General features: G+C 37.9%; 1 protein-coding gene across 1 annotated transcript in view; it reads right to left on the bottom strand.

Annotated features, from left to right (window-relative positions):
* The window catches only part of DIAPH2 (diaphanous related formin 2), a 2,325,141-nt gene that overhangs the window by 394,927 nt on the left and 1,912,308 nt on the right, over positions 1 to 17,906 (bottom strand). Inside the window, 1 exon segment of the mRNA XM_053699395.1 lies at positions 16,027 to 16,162. Coding sequence (XP_053555370.1) covers positions 16,027 to 16,162 — 136 coding nt within the window.

Below are 17,906 nucleotides of genomic sequence, written 5' to 3'. Positions count from 1 at the left end.
CATAACGTTTTTTTATCTTCAATGTTGAGGGAGTGTCTCCTGTTTTTTCTTAACCTTTTGGATTCATAATTTTTAATGAGGTAGTGCCGGGTAAGGGGAACTTTATTCAGGTTAGAATTTGGCTGTCCTGTATATTCTTAAATGAATGCATAAAAATGTTATTTTCCTCCATGCACCTTCTCCCTGGAAATATTTTAACAACACGGAGTTGTGACTGAATACAATTTCTTGGTATAACTAAACTGCTGATTCCATCCTGATTTTTATAAATAAATATATATATATATATATATATATATATATATATATACTATATATATATATATATATATATATATACACAAATTAACATCTTGTTTGCTACAAATTATTTTACAATAGTCAAACCTCACCCACCACTTGCCTCATTTGGAGGAGTCCGGGCTTGGGTCTGAAGCAGACAAGGCTAGTCAAACTCAATAAGTTACTATAAATTGCAGAGTTTTACATTTGTTATCTGTTAATGCCTATTAGAGAAGTTGGTGTAGCAGGGTTAGCCTTGAGAAGTCAGTAGGTTGCTTTTTCATTTCTGAGAATGAGGAAATCCACCATTTTCAGCACTAAATTACAACAAGGACACAATAATTAATAAAAGTAAATTGCAAAGCTTTTTCATTATGCATAAAAAAATATTTTGTATTAAAATTTCAATGTGTTTACTCTCCCTTTAAAACTTAAAATGTAGTGTTTACTCATTCTAAAACCTCACATCAATTGTGTTCAAATACATCCACGATAGTTTGTGTACTTTGTATTAGTTCTTGGCTTTTAAATCAACACAGAGTTCTGAATAGCACTTTATTACTACAAAAACACATTATTCCCTGCTCGATTACCACAATCAGATCTCGCAGTAATTGTCTTGCCAAAATTGCAACAGTAAAATAATAATACGCTACAAAAAATAATATGCTAAAAAAAAAACAATACGGCGAACATAATTTCATAAACAGCCACTGTTCGATACAGCAAGAACTTGTAAGGGGAAAAAAATGCACAGCGCAGCTTATTTCAGGCCAAACTAAGTAAATATGACACAAAGGCCAGGGAAGAACGGTTCACATATTTTCTCAAGCTGTCATTTTGACAAAGTGACTTCTTACCAGTGGGATATTGAAACCTAATAACTGTTTCATTCATTGTGTTAACCACATCCGTAAAAAGAAGGAAATTCTAATGCAGACGGGGACAGCCAGTCTTTGCTTTGTGATCGTGTGTTTGCATAAATAAAACTATGATGTCTTTACAATTACAGTAGCGCTTAACAGAATTTTATCAGAGTTAAAGATTGTATTTTAATAGCCAGCTGCAGGTATGTGAATTACCCATTTATTTACCAGAGACTATTTTTGATGCTGTCTTTAACTCAGATTTAAATCTGGTAAGACATGTTATCATTTCCTCCTGTGCAGTTTAGCTAGTGAAACAGTGTTGCTGTGTATAGCGCCGCAGGCAGAGACCTAACAGCTTTGGAGTATCAAACTCTTGTATGGAAAGAAGATCATACAATATTTCACAAACATTCTAGTTGGGGTAGATTCACTAACAGCCTCCTCAGCATGGGCATAAAATATGAGGGTAAAAAAACATTGTCCACTAAGCTAAATATCAAAGATGCAGGAGTACTGGTACTGGTATAGAACCCCAGCTTATCCATATCTTTAATGATTTTTTTATCTCACTCATCAGTTGAGCACTAGACATGTCATGTAGAGAGGTACTATCTTGCAAAATCAGGGGAGCTATCACCTTTAGGGGCAGGGGCATAAGAGGGGTCTCAGAGATTTAGATCAAGATCAGGCCCACATTTCTAGGGGGCCCATGTCGTTCCTGCAATCAATATTGCTACAGGGGGGCCTGGGTTTTACTACCAGCATTATGCAAATGAGGGCTCACGGTGTAAGGAAAGTGTATGGATTTGCCTTGACAAGTATACTGTCAGGGTTTCCAAAATGGTTGTTACAGTGTAGCTGTACAGAAAAATAACTATGTGGCTGCTGTTTCAGCTTCTGCTTATTTAAAACAGTCAGAATATATACTGATGAAATAGAAGGCCTGGTCGCAGCCTTTGCTTTGGGGCCCAGTGGGGTTTACTCCCGTTAGGGTGTGGTACAGTAACAGATGCACCGTGTTCCTCAGTATCTTAAACCTCTGCAACATATTGCAGCTCTTGAGTGGGACATAAAAGGACACGAGTGATATAATTAAACTGTTATGGTTCAGATAGTGCATGCAATTTTAGAAGACTTTTCAATTTACTTATATTATCAAATTTAATTTTTTTCTCTTTGGATCCTTCATTGAAAAACATACCTAGGTAGGCTCAGGAGAAACAAAGTAGTATAAGCTGATGATTGTTAGCACAGTTATATAATAGTGCATTTTTATGTTCGTTTAAATTATATATTAGACGTTAATGGTGAATTTTGCACAGAAATCATTAAATAAACTTTTACAAATGATTTTGATCAACCCCATAGTGAAAGGGATGTGAAACCCAAAATTTTTCCTTCATGCTTCGGATACAACATATATTTTACATCAACTTTCCAATTTACTTCTATTAACAATTTTGCTTCACTCTCTTTGTATCCTTTCTTGAAGGACCAACAATGCACTACTAGGAGCTAGTTGAACACATTGATAAACCAATCATAAGAGGTGTATATATGTGCAGCCACCAATCCGCAGCTAGCTCCCGATTCCTGAGCCTACCTAGGTATTTTTTTAACAAAGGATACATATAGAATGAAGCAAATTAGACAGTAGAAGTGAATTAGAAAGTTGTTTAAAATTGCATGTTCTGTCTGAATCACAAAAGGAAACTTTTGGATTTTTTGTCCCTTTAAAGGTGACAGCATAAATGCAATAATATAATGCTTCAACCAATTTGAGCAGGGTTCTTCAGACTTTGTTTCCCCCCAAGCCATGATACCACATACCATTGCGACCCTATGTAATATGCAACAATATAGCTGCAATTTTTGGAAAAGTGACTAAAATGTGTGCGTACCTTTTTCCTGGTTGTAGTTAAAGTTTTGTAAAAGGTAATAACGCACACACCGCACTCTCATACAACACACACACCACACACTCTCATGCAACACACACCACAACACACACACCGCACCTCACACCTTCTCATACAACATACCACACATTTTCATACAGCGCACACCACACACACACAATCATACAAAACACACCACACACACTCTCATACAACACACACACACACTCTCATACAACACAAACACACTCTCATACAACACACACACACACTCATACAACACATACACAATCTCATACAACACATGCACACACACTCCCATAAAAAACCACACACAGTCATACAACACACACCACACACACTCTCATACAACACAGACAATCATACAACACACTCCAAACAAACAAAAGGTTGTTCCAGCCACCAAAACTTTTAAAATAGACCTTTATTATTTCACATAGGGTCCACAGAAAAAAAACTACAACGTTTCAGGCCTGATATAGGCCCTTAGTCATGTATACCTGACAGGTCCTGGGTTCCGTGCCCCAGAAGCCAAAAGGTATAAATGTGCTGTTTTCCAAACTACTTGTAAATCATACAACACACACACACACTCTCATACAACACGCACACAATAATACAACACACACACATACACACACACACATACAACATACAATCATACAACACACACCACACACACTCTCATACAACACAGACAATCGTACAACACACACACACTTTCTCATACAACATACAATCATACAACACACACACACACTCTCATACAACATATATTCATACAACACACACCACACACACTTTCATACAACACACACCACACATACTTTCATACAACACACCACATACACACACGCTCTCATACAACACATACACAATCTCATGCACACACTCTCATACAACACACAATCATACAACACAAACCACACACACTTTCATAAAACACACACCACACACACTCTCATACAACACACACCACACACACTCTCATACAAAACACACACACATACATTTTCATACAACACACACCACACACCCTCTCATACAACATATACACACTCTCATACAACAAACACACACACTCTCATACAACACACACCACACACTCTCATACAACACACTGTGTCATGACACTAAACATGGTGTTGCAACCTGGTAATGGTTTGGGACTTGTGGTTTGAAGAACTCTGCATTAGAGAATTCTAATTTTGAACTAAAACATCTTTGTAACTGCACATGTAAAATGATAAAATAAGTGATACTAGTATTGTACTAAATATGATCTGCCTTGAGAATCTTAATAGATTAATATTTCTGAAATGAAGAATAGCGCAAAAAAAAAATCTCAAAGTTCAAGGTTTGTAATGACCTAGAGCCCACGGCAAGGCGTCTGTTTCCTAGTATTAGACCACCTGTTAATATATTACTGAGTACTAAGATTTGCCATGGTCACAGGGTAAAACACAAACTGCAGGACAGGCTTCGTGTGAGTACTGAGAATATGTGTCAAAGTACGTGCAGTGGTTAAAAAGAACAAGCTGACGTCTCACACTGTGTCTTGTTATATATTTTATGATTGCAAAGGATTAGCACAGGCTTGCTGCAGAATAGCAATGTTCGCAGGAGGAGAACAGTAAACTGCAGCCTGCAGTAAACTTGTTCAATCTAATTTTTTCCTGTGTCATCTCATCTCCTGCTTCTGCTGGGGAATGTGTCAGAGTCAAAACTTTATACATACAGAATAAATAATACAAGAGACAAAACATTCTTAACTGCTTAAGGACCAGACCATTTTTCAATTTCTTACCCTTAAGGACCAGGGCTATTTTTACATTTCTGTGGTGTTTGTGTTTAGCTGTAATTTTCCTCTTACTCATTTACTGTACCCACATATATATATCATTAAATGGACTTTCTTAAGATACCATTATTTTCATAATATCTTATAATTTACTATAAAAAATATATATAAATTATGATGAAAAAATTGAAAAAAACACACTTTTCCAACTTTGACCCCCAAAATCTGTTACACATCTACAACCACCAAAACACAACCATGCTAAATAGTTTCTAAATTTTGTCCTGAGTTTAGAAATACCCAATGTTTACATGTTCTTTTCTTCTTTTTTTGTGCAAGTTATAGGGCAATAAGTACAAGTAGCACTTTGCTATTTCCAAGCCATTTTTTTTTTCAAAATTAGCGAATATCCTTTGACATGTATATATATATTTTTTTTTAGTAGACAACCCAAAGTATTGATCTAGACCCATATTGGTATATTTCATGCCACCATTTTACCACCAAATGTGATCAAATAAAAAAATATCATTAACTTTTTCACAAACTTTAGGTTTGTCCAGTTGGCCTGTGATCTAGTCTGGTTGGTGACTATTTTGATCCCACCTTGCCTCTATAGCATCAAAGGAGATGCTACAACTATTGTGAGTACCACTCTTCTATCTCGCAATTGATTTATCTGTGTATAAGCAATACTAGGCCATATAGGCACCTTTGTCTCCTCTTATCTTTCTGATACAGATATCACACCATTGCCGGCTGTTGGTCTTCTGGGTGACTGTTATAGATCCCAGACTGCTCCCTTAGCACTGATTGAGGTGCTCTCCTAAATGTGAGTTCAATCCCTCATATATATAGTTGATTTTGGACCAAACAATATTGGGCCATGTGGCACTTCTGTCTTTTTTTGTTTTTTATCCTTCTAAGCAATTATACTTTCTTAAAGGGACAGTCAAGTCCAAAAAAACCTTAAATTTTTCAAATATGGCATGTAATTTTAAACAACTTTCCAATTTACTTTTATCAACAATTTTGCTTTGTTCTCTTGGTATTCTAGTTGAAAGCAAACCTAGGAAGGCTCATATGATAATTTCTAAGCCCTTGAAGGCCGCCTCTATTTTATTTACTTTTCACAGCAGGGGAGAGCAAGCTCATGTAGGCCATATAGATAGCATTGTGATCACGCCCGTGGCTAGTGGCAGACACTGCACTAATTGGCTAAAATGCAAGTCAATAGATAATAACTAAAAGTCATGTGATTAGGGGGGGTCAGAAGATGCTTTGATAGAAGTTAGTCACAGAAGTCAAAAGTGTATTAATATAACCGTGCTGGTTTTGCAAAACTGGGGAATGGGTAATAAAGGGATTATCTATCTTTTTAAACAACAAAAATTCTGGTGTTGACTGTCCCTTTAAATGCATAGGTAATCTAATAAAAAAAATATTATTGCTTAATGCAATACTCTTGATATGATTGTGATCAGCCAGACAGGAATGGTATAGGACATTTTTCCACTGCATCAATAAAGTAAAAAGTGCTTCTGATAAACAATGAAAATATCTGATTGTGTCCCATTGACTAAAAAGGGCACTTATCTGTAGCCATTAATGTGATGATAGCAGGATGTGATGTCACTAGCTGGTGGGCGGGGCTTAGGTCCGGTGTCTGTGTCGCAGTTAGTTTAGTACAATCAACCTGTCTGGATGTGTATTGCTATGCTCTGTAATAAAATAGAGTTGTACCATCATTGCTGTGTCCTGCATATGTCCTGCATCTCATGACATGGTGTCAGAAGTTCTGGACTACGCTTCTGTTTCTGATGATGACGATGTCAAAGTTTACCCCACCTGAGCCTTTTGACTTTTCTCAGCCTGCAGCTTGGCCCACATGGCGTCAGCGGTTTCAGCGCTTCAGGATTGCATCCAAACTGAACAAGGAGAGTGGTGAAGTACAAGTTAATTCTCTTTTATATTCTATGGGGAAAGATGTAGAGCCAGTGTTCAATGCTTTTACTTTCCAAGAAGGGGACGAAGTTAACTTTGATATAGTTATGGATAAACTCAGTGCCCACTTTGTGCCCAAAAGAAATGTGATTCATGAGAGAGCTTGTTTTCACAAACGTAATCAGCGTGTGGGAGAATCTGTGGAGTCATTTGTGCGCAGCCTGTATGAATTAGCTGAATTCTGTGAGTTTGGTGTTGCTAAAGAAGAGCAAATCAGAGACAGAATAGTTATTGGAATTGCAGATGCTGAAGTCTCCCTGAAGCTGCAGTTAGAGCCTGATTTAACGTTAGACGGGGCTATTAGGATGGCCCGCCAGAGTGAACTGGTGAAAAAGCAAAGTGCTGATCTGAGGTCTGAGAGTATTGTGGATGAAGTGCAACAGTCTAGGAATATTACTAGTGAAAGGCACAGTGTGAGCGGTAGATCTAAAGTATTGGAAAGGCCTAGAAGTGGATGGGCGCAACATGGCCGATGCACACGGTGCTACCGGGCTCATGATCAGAGTGCTATATGCCCGGCCAGAGATAAAAGATGCAGAAAATGTAACAGAATAGGCCATTTTGAAGTGGTGTGTAAAACTGAATACATTAAGGAGATGCAGGTGGACAGTGACCAGGAGGGTCAGGAAGTGTCTTTTGTGGGGTCTGTTGTGGAACGGACAAGCTCAGAGGAAGATTGGAAAGTTACTTTTACTGTAATGGGAGCCAAAGTTGATTTTAAGATTGACACAGGAGCAGATATCACTGTAATGTCTTTTGCTGAATTTATGAAACTGCCTCGACAGCCCCAGCTGGCGAAGGTTACTACAAATGTTCATAGTCCTGGTGGCCGCATTGATTGTGTGGGGAAATTTCTTGCCAGCTGTGAGTACAAACAAAGGAAGTTCACCATGTGGGTGCATGTGATCCGAGGTCAGTGTGTTAACAGTTTATTGAGCAGAAAAGCAGCCTGTGACTTGGGCCTCGTGGCCAGAGTGAATGAGATCTCTGAAGATATGTTTGGCGAGTTGGGCCTACTGAGCTGCAAACCTGTCCGTATAGCACTTAAAAGTGACGCAGTCCCGTACAGTATTTCTACTCCTCGTAGAATTCCGTTCCCGCTCATGCCTCAAGTGGAGAAAGAGCTCATGCGCATGAAGTCTATGGGGGTTATTGAAGAGGTTGTTGAAGCAACTGATTGGTGTGCCCCCATTGTACCAGTTGCAAAGAAAAACGGAAAGGTGCGCATCTGTGTGGACCTGAAAAGGTTGAATGAGGCAGTGAAGAGGGAGAGATTTGTGCTGCCGACATTGGAAGATATAGCCCCGAAGTTGGCTGGGGCGAAGTTCTTTTCCACATTAGACGCTTCTAGCGGCTTTTGGCAGATCCCCCTGGATCCAAAGTGCCGCAAACTGACTACCTTCATCACTCCGGTAGGTCGGTTCTGCTTCTGCAGACTTCCCTTTGGGATATCCTCCGCTCCTGAGATCTTTCAGAGGGAAATGAGTTCTCTCCTGAGTGGCCACGTGGGCACAGCAGTCGTCATGGACGACATTCTAGTGTATGGATCTACAGTGGAAGAGCATGATCAGCGTTTGAGTTGTGTGCTGCAGGCTATCAAAGAGTCTGGGCTGAAGCTGAATAAAGAAAAATGTCATTTTAGGAAAACTGAATTATGCTACTTTGGGCATATCATCAACGGGGATGGCATCAAGCCGGACCCCGAGAAAATTCGGGCTATCGAACAGATGAAAAGCCCTTCTGATGTACATGAGCTGAGACAGATATTGGGCCTTGTAAATTACGTGGGCAAGTTTCTTCCAGATTTATCTACAGTTTTGCACCCTATCACAGAGTTGCTTAAGAAAGATGTTGCCTGGGTTTGGGGACCCTCACAAGAAAAAGCGTTCCTGCATGCTAAGTCCCTGCTGGGGTCTGCCCCAGTGCTGGGGTTCTACGACCCTTCAAAAAAGACTGTGGTTAGTGCTGATGCAAGCAGTTATGGGTTGGGGGCTGCACTTCTGCAGCTGAATGACAACAAACTACAGCCCATCGCCTACTGTTCCCGCACACTGACGGCTGCGGAGTCAAAATACGCTCAAATTGAGAAAGAGTGCCTGGCTGCAGTTTGGGCCTGTGAGCGCTTTCAGCGTTATCTAGTGGGTTTGGAGAAATTTAGTCTGGAAACTGACCACAAACCGCTAGTCCCTCTTATCAATTCTTATGACATCGACAAAACACCCTTGAGATGCCAGAGACTTTTAATGAGACTGCTCAGGTTCAATGTTCAGGCAGTGCATGTGCCGGGGAAGCAGCTGGTTGTGGCGGATACACTGTCCAGGCTCCCGCTGGCTGCTGCTGAAGAATCCTCCACAGAGTCGGATGTAAAAGTGTATGTTGATTCAGTTCTGGCCTCTAAGTCCATTTCTTCAAGGAAACTGGAAGAGATAAAGAAAGAGACATATTTGGACACAGATCTGCAAGAAGTTATAAGGTACATAAGAGATGGCTGGCCCGAGAGCCGGGCAGCCTGGATGTCTTTAAATGCTTACCAGCCAGAGAGGTCGCAGCTCACGGAGCTGGAGGGGTTGGTGCTGTTCCAAGACCGTATTGTAATTCCTGTCAGCATGAGGAAGGAGATGTTGAACAGGATACACGATGGGCACTTAGGCATCACAAAGTGCAGAGAAAGAGCAGCTACAGCTGTGTGGTGGCCTGGGATCAGCTCCGACATTGCAAATCATGTGTCTAAATGTGCCTTTTGCCGGGAACGCCGGCCTACTCAGAGAAGGGAGCCCTTAATGTCTACTCCGCTGCCTGCGGGGCCGTGGCAGAAAATAGCTGCTGATTTGTGCGAACTGCACGGGAAAAAGTTTCTTGTTGTTATCGACTACTATTCCAGGTATTTGGAAATAGCACCCCTGAATGATATCACAAGTCAGGCCGTTATCATTCGCCTGAAGAGCTTGTTCGCCCGCTGGGGCATTCCAATGGAGCTGGTGAGTGATAATGGAATGCAGTTCGCTTCTACAGAGTTCAGTGCTTTCAGCAGGGAATATGATTTTGTACATTCCACGTCAAGTCCACATTATCCGCAGGCCAACGGAATGGCTGAAAGGGCAGTTCAAACAACAAAATTCATCCTAAAGCAATCTGAACCGTACCTAGCCCTCTTGTCATACAGGGCGACGCCCATTCAAGCCACCGGGTTTAGCCCGGCACAGCTGATGCTAGGACGCCAGATTCGCACCACTTTACCCTCAGTGGGTGTCTTCAAGCCGCCTGGCCCTGTTCCTCGGGACGAAGTCCTTAGGAGGGATGAAGAGGCCAAAAAGGGTTATCGTTTCTTCTACGACAGGAGACATTCTGTCAGGCCTTTACAGGAACTGAAAGCGGGCCAAAGTGTCAGAATTAAACTGGATGATGAGAAGAAATGGAAGACGCCTGCTACGGTAGTGGGCCGCTCTCCAGAACCAAGGTCTTACACAGTCCTTACAGAGGGAGGGACGGTTACACGCCGTAACCGAAGACATCTTCAGCCTGTACCTGAGAGTCTGGAACCGGATACCTCAGTACCACCGCCGGTGGGATCTCCTGTTCTAAGAGAGGTGCCTTCCCCTCAGCAAGATCATAGCGGGGATATATCTTTGCCTCCAGCAGACTCTTGTTCACCATCTTCTGTATCAGAGGACAGTTCATGCAAAGTTACATCAAGCGGAAGAGTGGTGAGGCTTCCGGCCCGATACAGGGACTGACTTTAGCTAGAACAGTGACCGGAAGTATGGGCAGAATAATCCCATGGTCACTGTGGACTAGGGTAGTCTACCCCGATGTCCAAGTCAGGATGTAATTTATTTGTTCATGTTTTCTAATCCATCTGTTCTTATAATGTTCTAAAACAAAATGTTGTTGTATACCCTGTTGGTGTACTTTGTTATTTAATATATGCGAATGTATGCTTTGCCTTTGAAAAAGGGGAAGATGTGATGATAGCAGGATGTGATGTCACTAGCTGGTGGGCGGGGCTTAGGTCCGGTGTCTGTGTCGCAGTTAGTTTAGTACAATCAACCTGTCTGGATGTGTATTGCTATGCTCTGTAATAAAATAGAGTTGTACCATCATTGCTGTGTCCTGCATATGTCCTGCATCTCATGACAATTAACATGCTGATAATTATCAAAAACTTGATTGTGATCTGTCTAGGGTTTTCTTGTACAGAATTCTGGACACCTGGCAACCCTACTTAAAGGACAATAAACATCTGGAGATTTGTAAATAAAATGCTCAGTTATGTATAATTAAACAACTTGCAATGTATTTTCATTATATATTGTGCCCCCTTGTAATTTAGTTTAGAAAATTGAGCAATTTATAATTCCCAGAACTTGAAATGCCTTTTGCTCACTTCTCATGGTTAACTCTGCTACATATCTGCTCCTAATTGGCTTTATCAGATAACAACTGCAAAACAGTACTCTCTATACTAACATTATCATAGTGACTAGCCTTGTTGTCTGTGGACTAAAGTCCAGATTGTCTCCTCCAAATAAGGCAAATAGAGTTTGGCAATTGACCACTATATGCATTAAAAAAGTATTTTTTTTTTTATTATTTTTTTTAATGTTAAGACTTGGCTGATATGTTATTCTATAGCAAGACAACACAAATGTCTTGTAATTGTTTACTGTCCCTTTAAATTCTTCTTTGAAAAGTTTCACTTCAAAACACAGAAGTATAATAAACAGAGTGCTTGCTAATATTGACCAGCTTGGGAGCTATGTATTACTGTATTTTCTAATCTATATGTAACTAAAAAATAAAATAAAAAAAGACAAAAATATGAGAATGTACTTTTTACTAGATTTTAACTTTCTTATCAAGGAGTCAGCTAATCTGAATCAGTAAAAAAAACACCAATTTACCACTTGAATGCAGAGGATCTATTTGCGAGACTGTATTGTGAAAGATTCTTAAATCAATCTGCCTGAATATTTAACAGATATAGTTCAAAACATGTATTTCTGCACATTAATAATTCAAATAAAATATGTGCTGCTTATTTCTTTCCAATTTCATCTGCTGTTGATATATGTGTTCTCTGATAATTATGATTTTATTTGGATAGCAGATTGTTTTATATTGGTATGTACCAAGGACAAAACATCAGAAAAGCCTTGCAGAACACATAAGCAAAGGTGTACAGTGTGAGGACAATTATTATTTTCCAACTGTTCTACTACATGTTGTGTATTGTAAGAAAATTGCAGTGTAAACAACCATGACACCTATTAATATAAAAGCAGCCACTCTGGGAATAAAGCCGATATCTGAAATATTATATGAAACATCCAAAAATGAATTAATCTGCTAAATATATACAGGTGGCCCTCATTTTACAACGGTTCAATTTACACCGTTTCAGAATAACAACCTTTTTTCCAGTCATGTGACTGCTATTGAAAAGCATTGAGAAGCAGTGCATTTATTAAAATAGCCAGTAGGTGGAGCTGTCCGCTTGTGTTGCAGCAAAGCCAAGCAAGCTGAAATTAATCAGTTTAACCAGACCCGAGCTATCGAGCAGATTTCAAAGGAACAAGATCTTCCTGTCTATAAATCAGTTCAGATTGGAATGCATAGAAAGAACTGTTTGCAGAAAAATACAAGTGAAGTCTGTGTTATTTGATTATTTTATTAGGTTTATAATGCTGTTTAGCAAATGTTTTTGTTCATTTAACTTAGTTTAATTATATATTCTGTGTTGTGTGATTATTTTATTAGGTTTATAATGCTGTTTAGCATTCAAAGTCTTCATTTCAAAGCTTTAAAAATAATGTATTAGGAGTTACTTATGACAATTTTGAGAGGGGCCTGGAACCTATTTCCCTCACTTTCCATTGACTCACATTATAAACTGGGTTTCAATTTACAATGGTTTCGATTTACAACCATTCCTTCTGGAACCTAACCCCGGCGTAAACTGAGGGCAACCTGTATTATAATCTATTTATGTAACAATTGTGGGGACACAAGCTTTGATATATTTTTGCCTTATGCTAGAGGAGTAATCAGGCGTTACTAGAGATATTTATGGCGCTACCTATATAGTTTATAGTTTTGTGTAGAAGAAGTAGGCATATGTTTATTAGACACATGCAATCAGATTCGAACAAATGGGGAAAAAAAATCACAAATTTCAGTTAAAGGGACAGTCTAATCAAAATTAAATGTCCATGATTCAGCTAGGTCATGCAATTTGAAACAACTTTCCATTTAACTTTTATCATCATATTTTCTTTGTTCTCTTGGAATTCTTTATTTAAAGTTAAGTCAAGGGCTAATTTCTAAGCCCTTGAAGGTCGACTCTTATCTCAGTGCATTTGGACAGTTTTTCGCAGTTACACAGCGCTAGTTTTCGTGTGCCATAAAAATTGCATTGTGCTCACTCCTGTGGAGTTATTTATGAGTTGGCACTGATTGGCTAAAATGCAAGTCTATCAAAGGAACTGAGATAAGGGGGCAGTCTGCAGAGGCTTAGATACACGGTAATCACAGAGGAAAAAAGTACATTAATTTAATCATGTTGGTTATGCAAAATGGGGAATGGGTAATAAAGGGATTATCTATCTTTTAAACAAATAAAATATCTGGAGTAGACAGTCCCTTTAATGAATATTTAATGCTGTTAAAATTTGGCTTAACCGAATGACTCCAGAAGCTAATATTGGAAAAAATAAAGGAAATTAATTTTCTGGGCACATATCTATAATGTATTAGAAAATCTAGGAATGTAATTAGTAAGCAAACTGGAGAAAATATAACAAATGAAAACTAGTCGTTCTGGATTTTCTTTTTTCTTTAGTATGATTTGTACACAATTTTGTTATAGCCTTTACAGGCTTCAAGCAAATCATCAAACATATTGAGAGTTTTTTTTCTTTAAGAAATTACATTAATAAACATAAGTACTGTATATATCTGTTGTGCAGAATGAATGCAACAGGTGTCAAAGCAGCTATAAACAAATAGCTTGTGACATAGGACCTGATGATCTAAAGCTCTCTGCTCTTTTTCACTGCTATGAAGCACATCTTCATGGCTGCTAGATTAAAGGGGCACTTTATCTAAAAATGTTCTCACCTTTACTTTGTTCCTAATGATCCATTTTAACTGCTGGAGTGTATTAAATGGTTTACAAATAGCTCCTTTACCCCTATTTTGGCATTTGAAATAGCTGATTTAGCCTGTGGTATCCCCACCTATACAGAACGTTTTAATACTTAAAGGGCCATAATACCCAAATGTTTAAACACTTGAAAGTGATGCAGCATAGCTGTAAAAAGCTGATTAGAAAATATCACCTGAACATCTCTATGTAAAAAAGAAAGATATTTTACCTCAAAAGTTCCTCAGTAGCCACCTCCCATTGTAAAGGATTTCTAAGCAGCATATTAGTATGTCTGTCCTGGGACATCTGAAGGGATGAGCATCGTGCACTCTCATATTATTTCACCAATCAGGTAAAGGAAGCTTACTATGAAATCTCATGAGAGTTAAGTCAAATCTCATGAGATCACAGTAAGAGTTCATGACCTCAGCACTGCTGATGCTGATTGGTTGCTGTTCATTTCTTCATTTTTTTTTTTAATTTTTTTACCTGCAGCTGGGAGCAGCTGAGTATAACTTTTTACACAGAACTTCCTCTGGTGAGCTGAGGAAATTGTGAGGTAAAATATCTTCCTTTTTTACATAGAGATACTCAGGTGATATTTTCCTGTCAGCTTTTTACAGTTATACTGCATCAGTTTCAAGTGATTTAGCATATGAGTATTATGTCCCTTTAAGTATAGGCTATTAACAAGATATGTTATCACAACCAGCAGAAGAAATCACACTCCCACTTATTTCTTCAATATTTAAAGGGACAGTCTACACCAGAATTTGTATTGTTTAAAAATGATAGATAATTCCTTTATTACCCATTCCCATTCGTTGATTTGTGCATGTGCAATTTGAAATAGCTAACTAAAAATATTAAACGTGCACTGCTAAACTGTCATACTAGAAAACAGCTAACTGGGCAAGAAGACAGCTGTAGGCGGAGCTCAGCAGCCATTTTCAGCCGCTGACAAACAATCATTATTTAAAAGTTTCATGTTCTTACAAGCTTATAGATGTGGAACCCATTGAAAGATGCTTGTCTGGTATGTAAGGGTTCGCTCACAGAATACTCAATACTCTTTCTTTTAAACCCACCAATAATATTTGAATATTCACAACAAAAATCACCCATGACTACAAGTACATGACTTTAAAACAGGGACTCTCAATATACTTTGGGAATGGAGGGGAAAATTCAGCTTCCATATTGCAGATAGATCATACAATTACAATGATATCCTTTATTGAAACGTAGTTCCTTTTTAGGATAGCGTACTGAGGTAAGCTCAGGGGGGTGCACTTATTTCAAGCACTATATGTATAACATTATAAAAAACATTATTGAATACAATGCTTTGTTTTGATGTCCAGGGACACACCTCTTGAAAATCATATCAAGTTTTACTTTTAGTGGCTTACATTTATTATGATGTGGATGAACAGGTTCCTAGTAAGAGAACCTGTCCCACTGTGATAGCAGGTAGTGTGCAGAGTCGTGCTGTCCACATTTATCACTGCATGTGCCTTAACATTGACTAGGAGATCATGGTCTACCTTTTGAGCACAGCTGATTTAAAGTACCATTAAATAATGTAGAAATATATAATCATAAATGCATATTAAAAAGGCAATGCAAACATCGTTTTCAAATAAGCAATAAACTTTTTTTGTCTGACAAATTTCATAATTTTCTTTAATTTGCCTGCTCCCTGTATCATATGACAACCATCAGAGAATCACAGAATCATACATGTGATCTCATACACATGCTCAGTAGTAGTTGGTGCCGCAGAAAGTGTGCATATAAAATAACTAAAAACTATTTTTAATTGCATGTTTTATTATGAAAGTTTCATTTTGACTTTAAGGTCACTTTAAACTGACTTGAAAAAAGAAGAGAGCTGTTTAAAACCATTGGAAATGCTGCTATAAAATGCTACATAAGCTAAGTATCTGTGATGTCTCCCCTTCTCATAAACACGCCAGACTGTGGAGAGAACATTCTGCATTTTACCTTTGTTGATGTCCATAAGCTGTTTCTTTTTCTGCTGTCGCTCCAACTTTTCACGCTCCGCTTTCTCCTTTGCTATCTTTGCTCTTTTCATTTTCTCTTCCATCTCTCTTCTCTTGTTGTTTTCTTTGACAGCTTCCTGTTTCCAAAATACAAGGATTATCCATTAGGAATGCGCTTTCAATTAGGGGAAGGAAATACAATAAATCTAAACTGTTATTCCACTACTGCAGGAAAGCTAGAGCAACTAAAGATATCTATCTATCTATCTACAGTATCTATCTATCTATCTATCTATCTATCTACCTACAGTATCTATCTATCTTATCTATATTATCAATCTATGGTATCTATCATCTATCTATCTATCTATCTATCTATCAATCAATCTACAGTATCTATCATCTATCTATCTATCTATCTATCTATCTATCTATCTATCATCTATCTATATATTGATCTATCTATAGTATCTATATTATCAATCTATGGTATCTATCTATCATCTATCTATATATCTATCTATAGTATCTATCTATCTCACTATCTATCTATCTATCTATCTATCGTATCTGTCTATCTATATATCTACAGTATCTATCTATCTATCTATCTATCTATCATATATATTTGTCTATCATCTATCTTTCCATCTAGCTATCCATCTTATCTATCTATAGTATCTATCTAAATGATCTAGCTGTCTGTCTATTTATCTATCTGTCTATCTATCTATCACAATATATATATATATATATATATATATATACTGTATATAATTTTGAAGAAATGTATTTATTATGCGATATTTCGGGGAATTACCAATTCCCTTCCTAATTACTTCTGAATTAAAGATCCAGTGAGTGAAACAGGGCTTGTGTTGTAAAAAAAAGTTCCAATACTCATTAATTATTACAATTATATATTGTGCTCAGTAACTTTGAAAAAAGCAAAAGGACAAAGTTATTTACAATGCTTGAAACATTTTATAGCCCCCTCTTGTGAAAATGAGTGTATTTACATGATGATTACAAATATTCCCTGTAATGACATGGCAGAGGTACCGGCAAGTACCCCCACACAAAAGTCTTGTACACACACACACACACACATAAATATATATCTATATATATAATATATACAGGGTGGAAAATATTAGTTTATTAGTCAGGGGTTAAAAGCTAGCCCAGTGGGGAAATGTTACTAGTCCACTCAATGTTAAAGATAGGAAAAAGTAAACATTTTCACTCATCCACTGGGAGTAGTTGAAATTATATATATATATATATATATATATATATATACACACTCATACAAGAGATTAAAAACAGTTGCTAGAAAGCAGCTATGGAAGAATTATAGTTAGAAGTGTTGAGGTTTTAGGGAAAACATGCGTTGTGTACATTGGAGTTGAAATACGTCTTCTGCTTTCACGCTATCGGAGCAGATTTCTCAGCTCAAGCATTTGACAAGCAAGTTTTGACATCTGTGTTAATTTGATTAGTGCTTCAATAAAGAAAAAGAATAAAAACAATTTGCTGTGTGCTTAATATGAAATAAGAAAAAAAGGATGAATTAGCAGTAGCGTGAACCCTGTTACTCTTATAGAAAAACTTGCAATGCACTTGTATGTTTATGAAGGAGTAAAAGGATATGTGCCAGAACACATAATAAGCTACATTCATGAATATTTGTTAGGCTGCCAAGGGGCCTTCTCATTAAGGCGAGATAGGGCTGTCATCAGAGCGAGACAGTGGTCACCACCCGCTAGATGAGTACATTGTACAGAGAGAGACTAAATAAATACTGTATACACATGCACTACAATTACACTGTACACACACACACTACACACACTGTAGAGAGACACAAAAGTAAACACA

The sequence above is a fragment of the Bombina bombina genome, chromosome 1 (genome assembly GCF_027579735.1).
Source record: "Bombina bombina isolate aBomBom1 chromosome 1, aBomBom1.pri, whole genome shotgun sequence".
Classification (NCBI taxonomy): Eukaryota; Metazoa; Chordata; class Amphibia; order Anura; family Bombinatoridae; genus Bombina; species Bombina bombina.
Note: the sequence above shows the minus strand (reverse complement) of the source record. Positions and strands in the feature narration are given on the sequence as shown.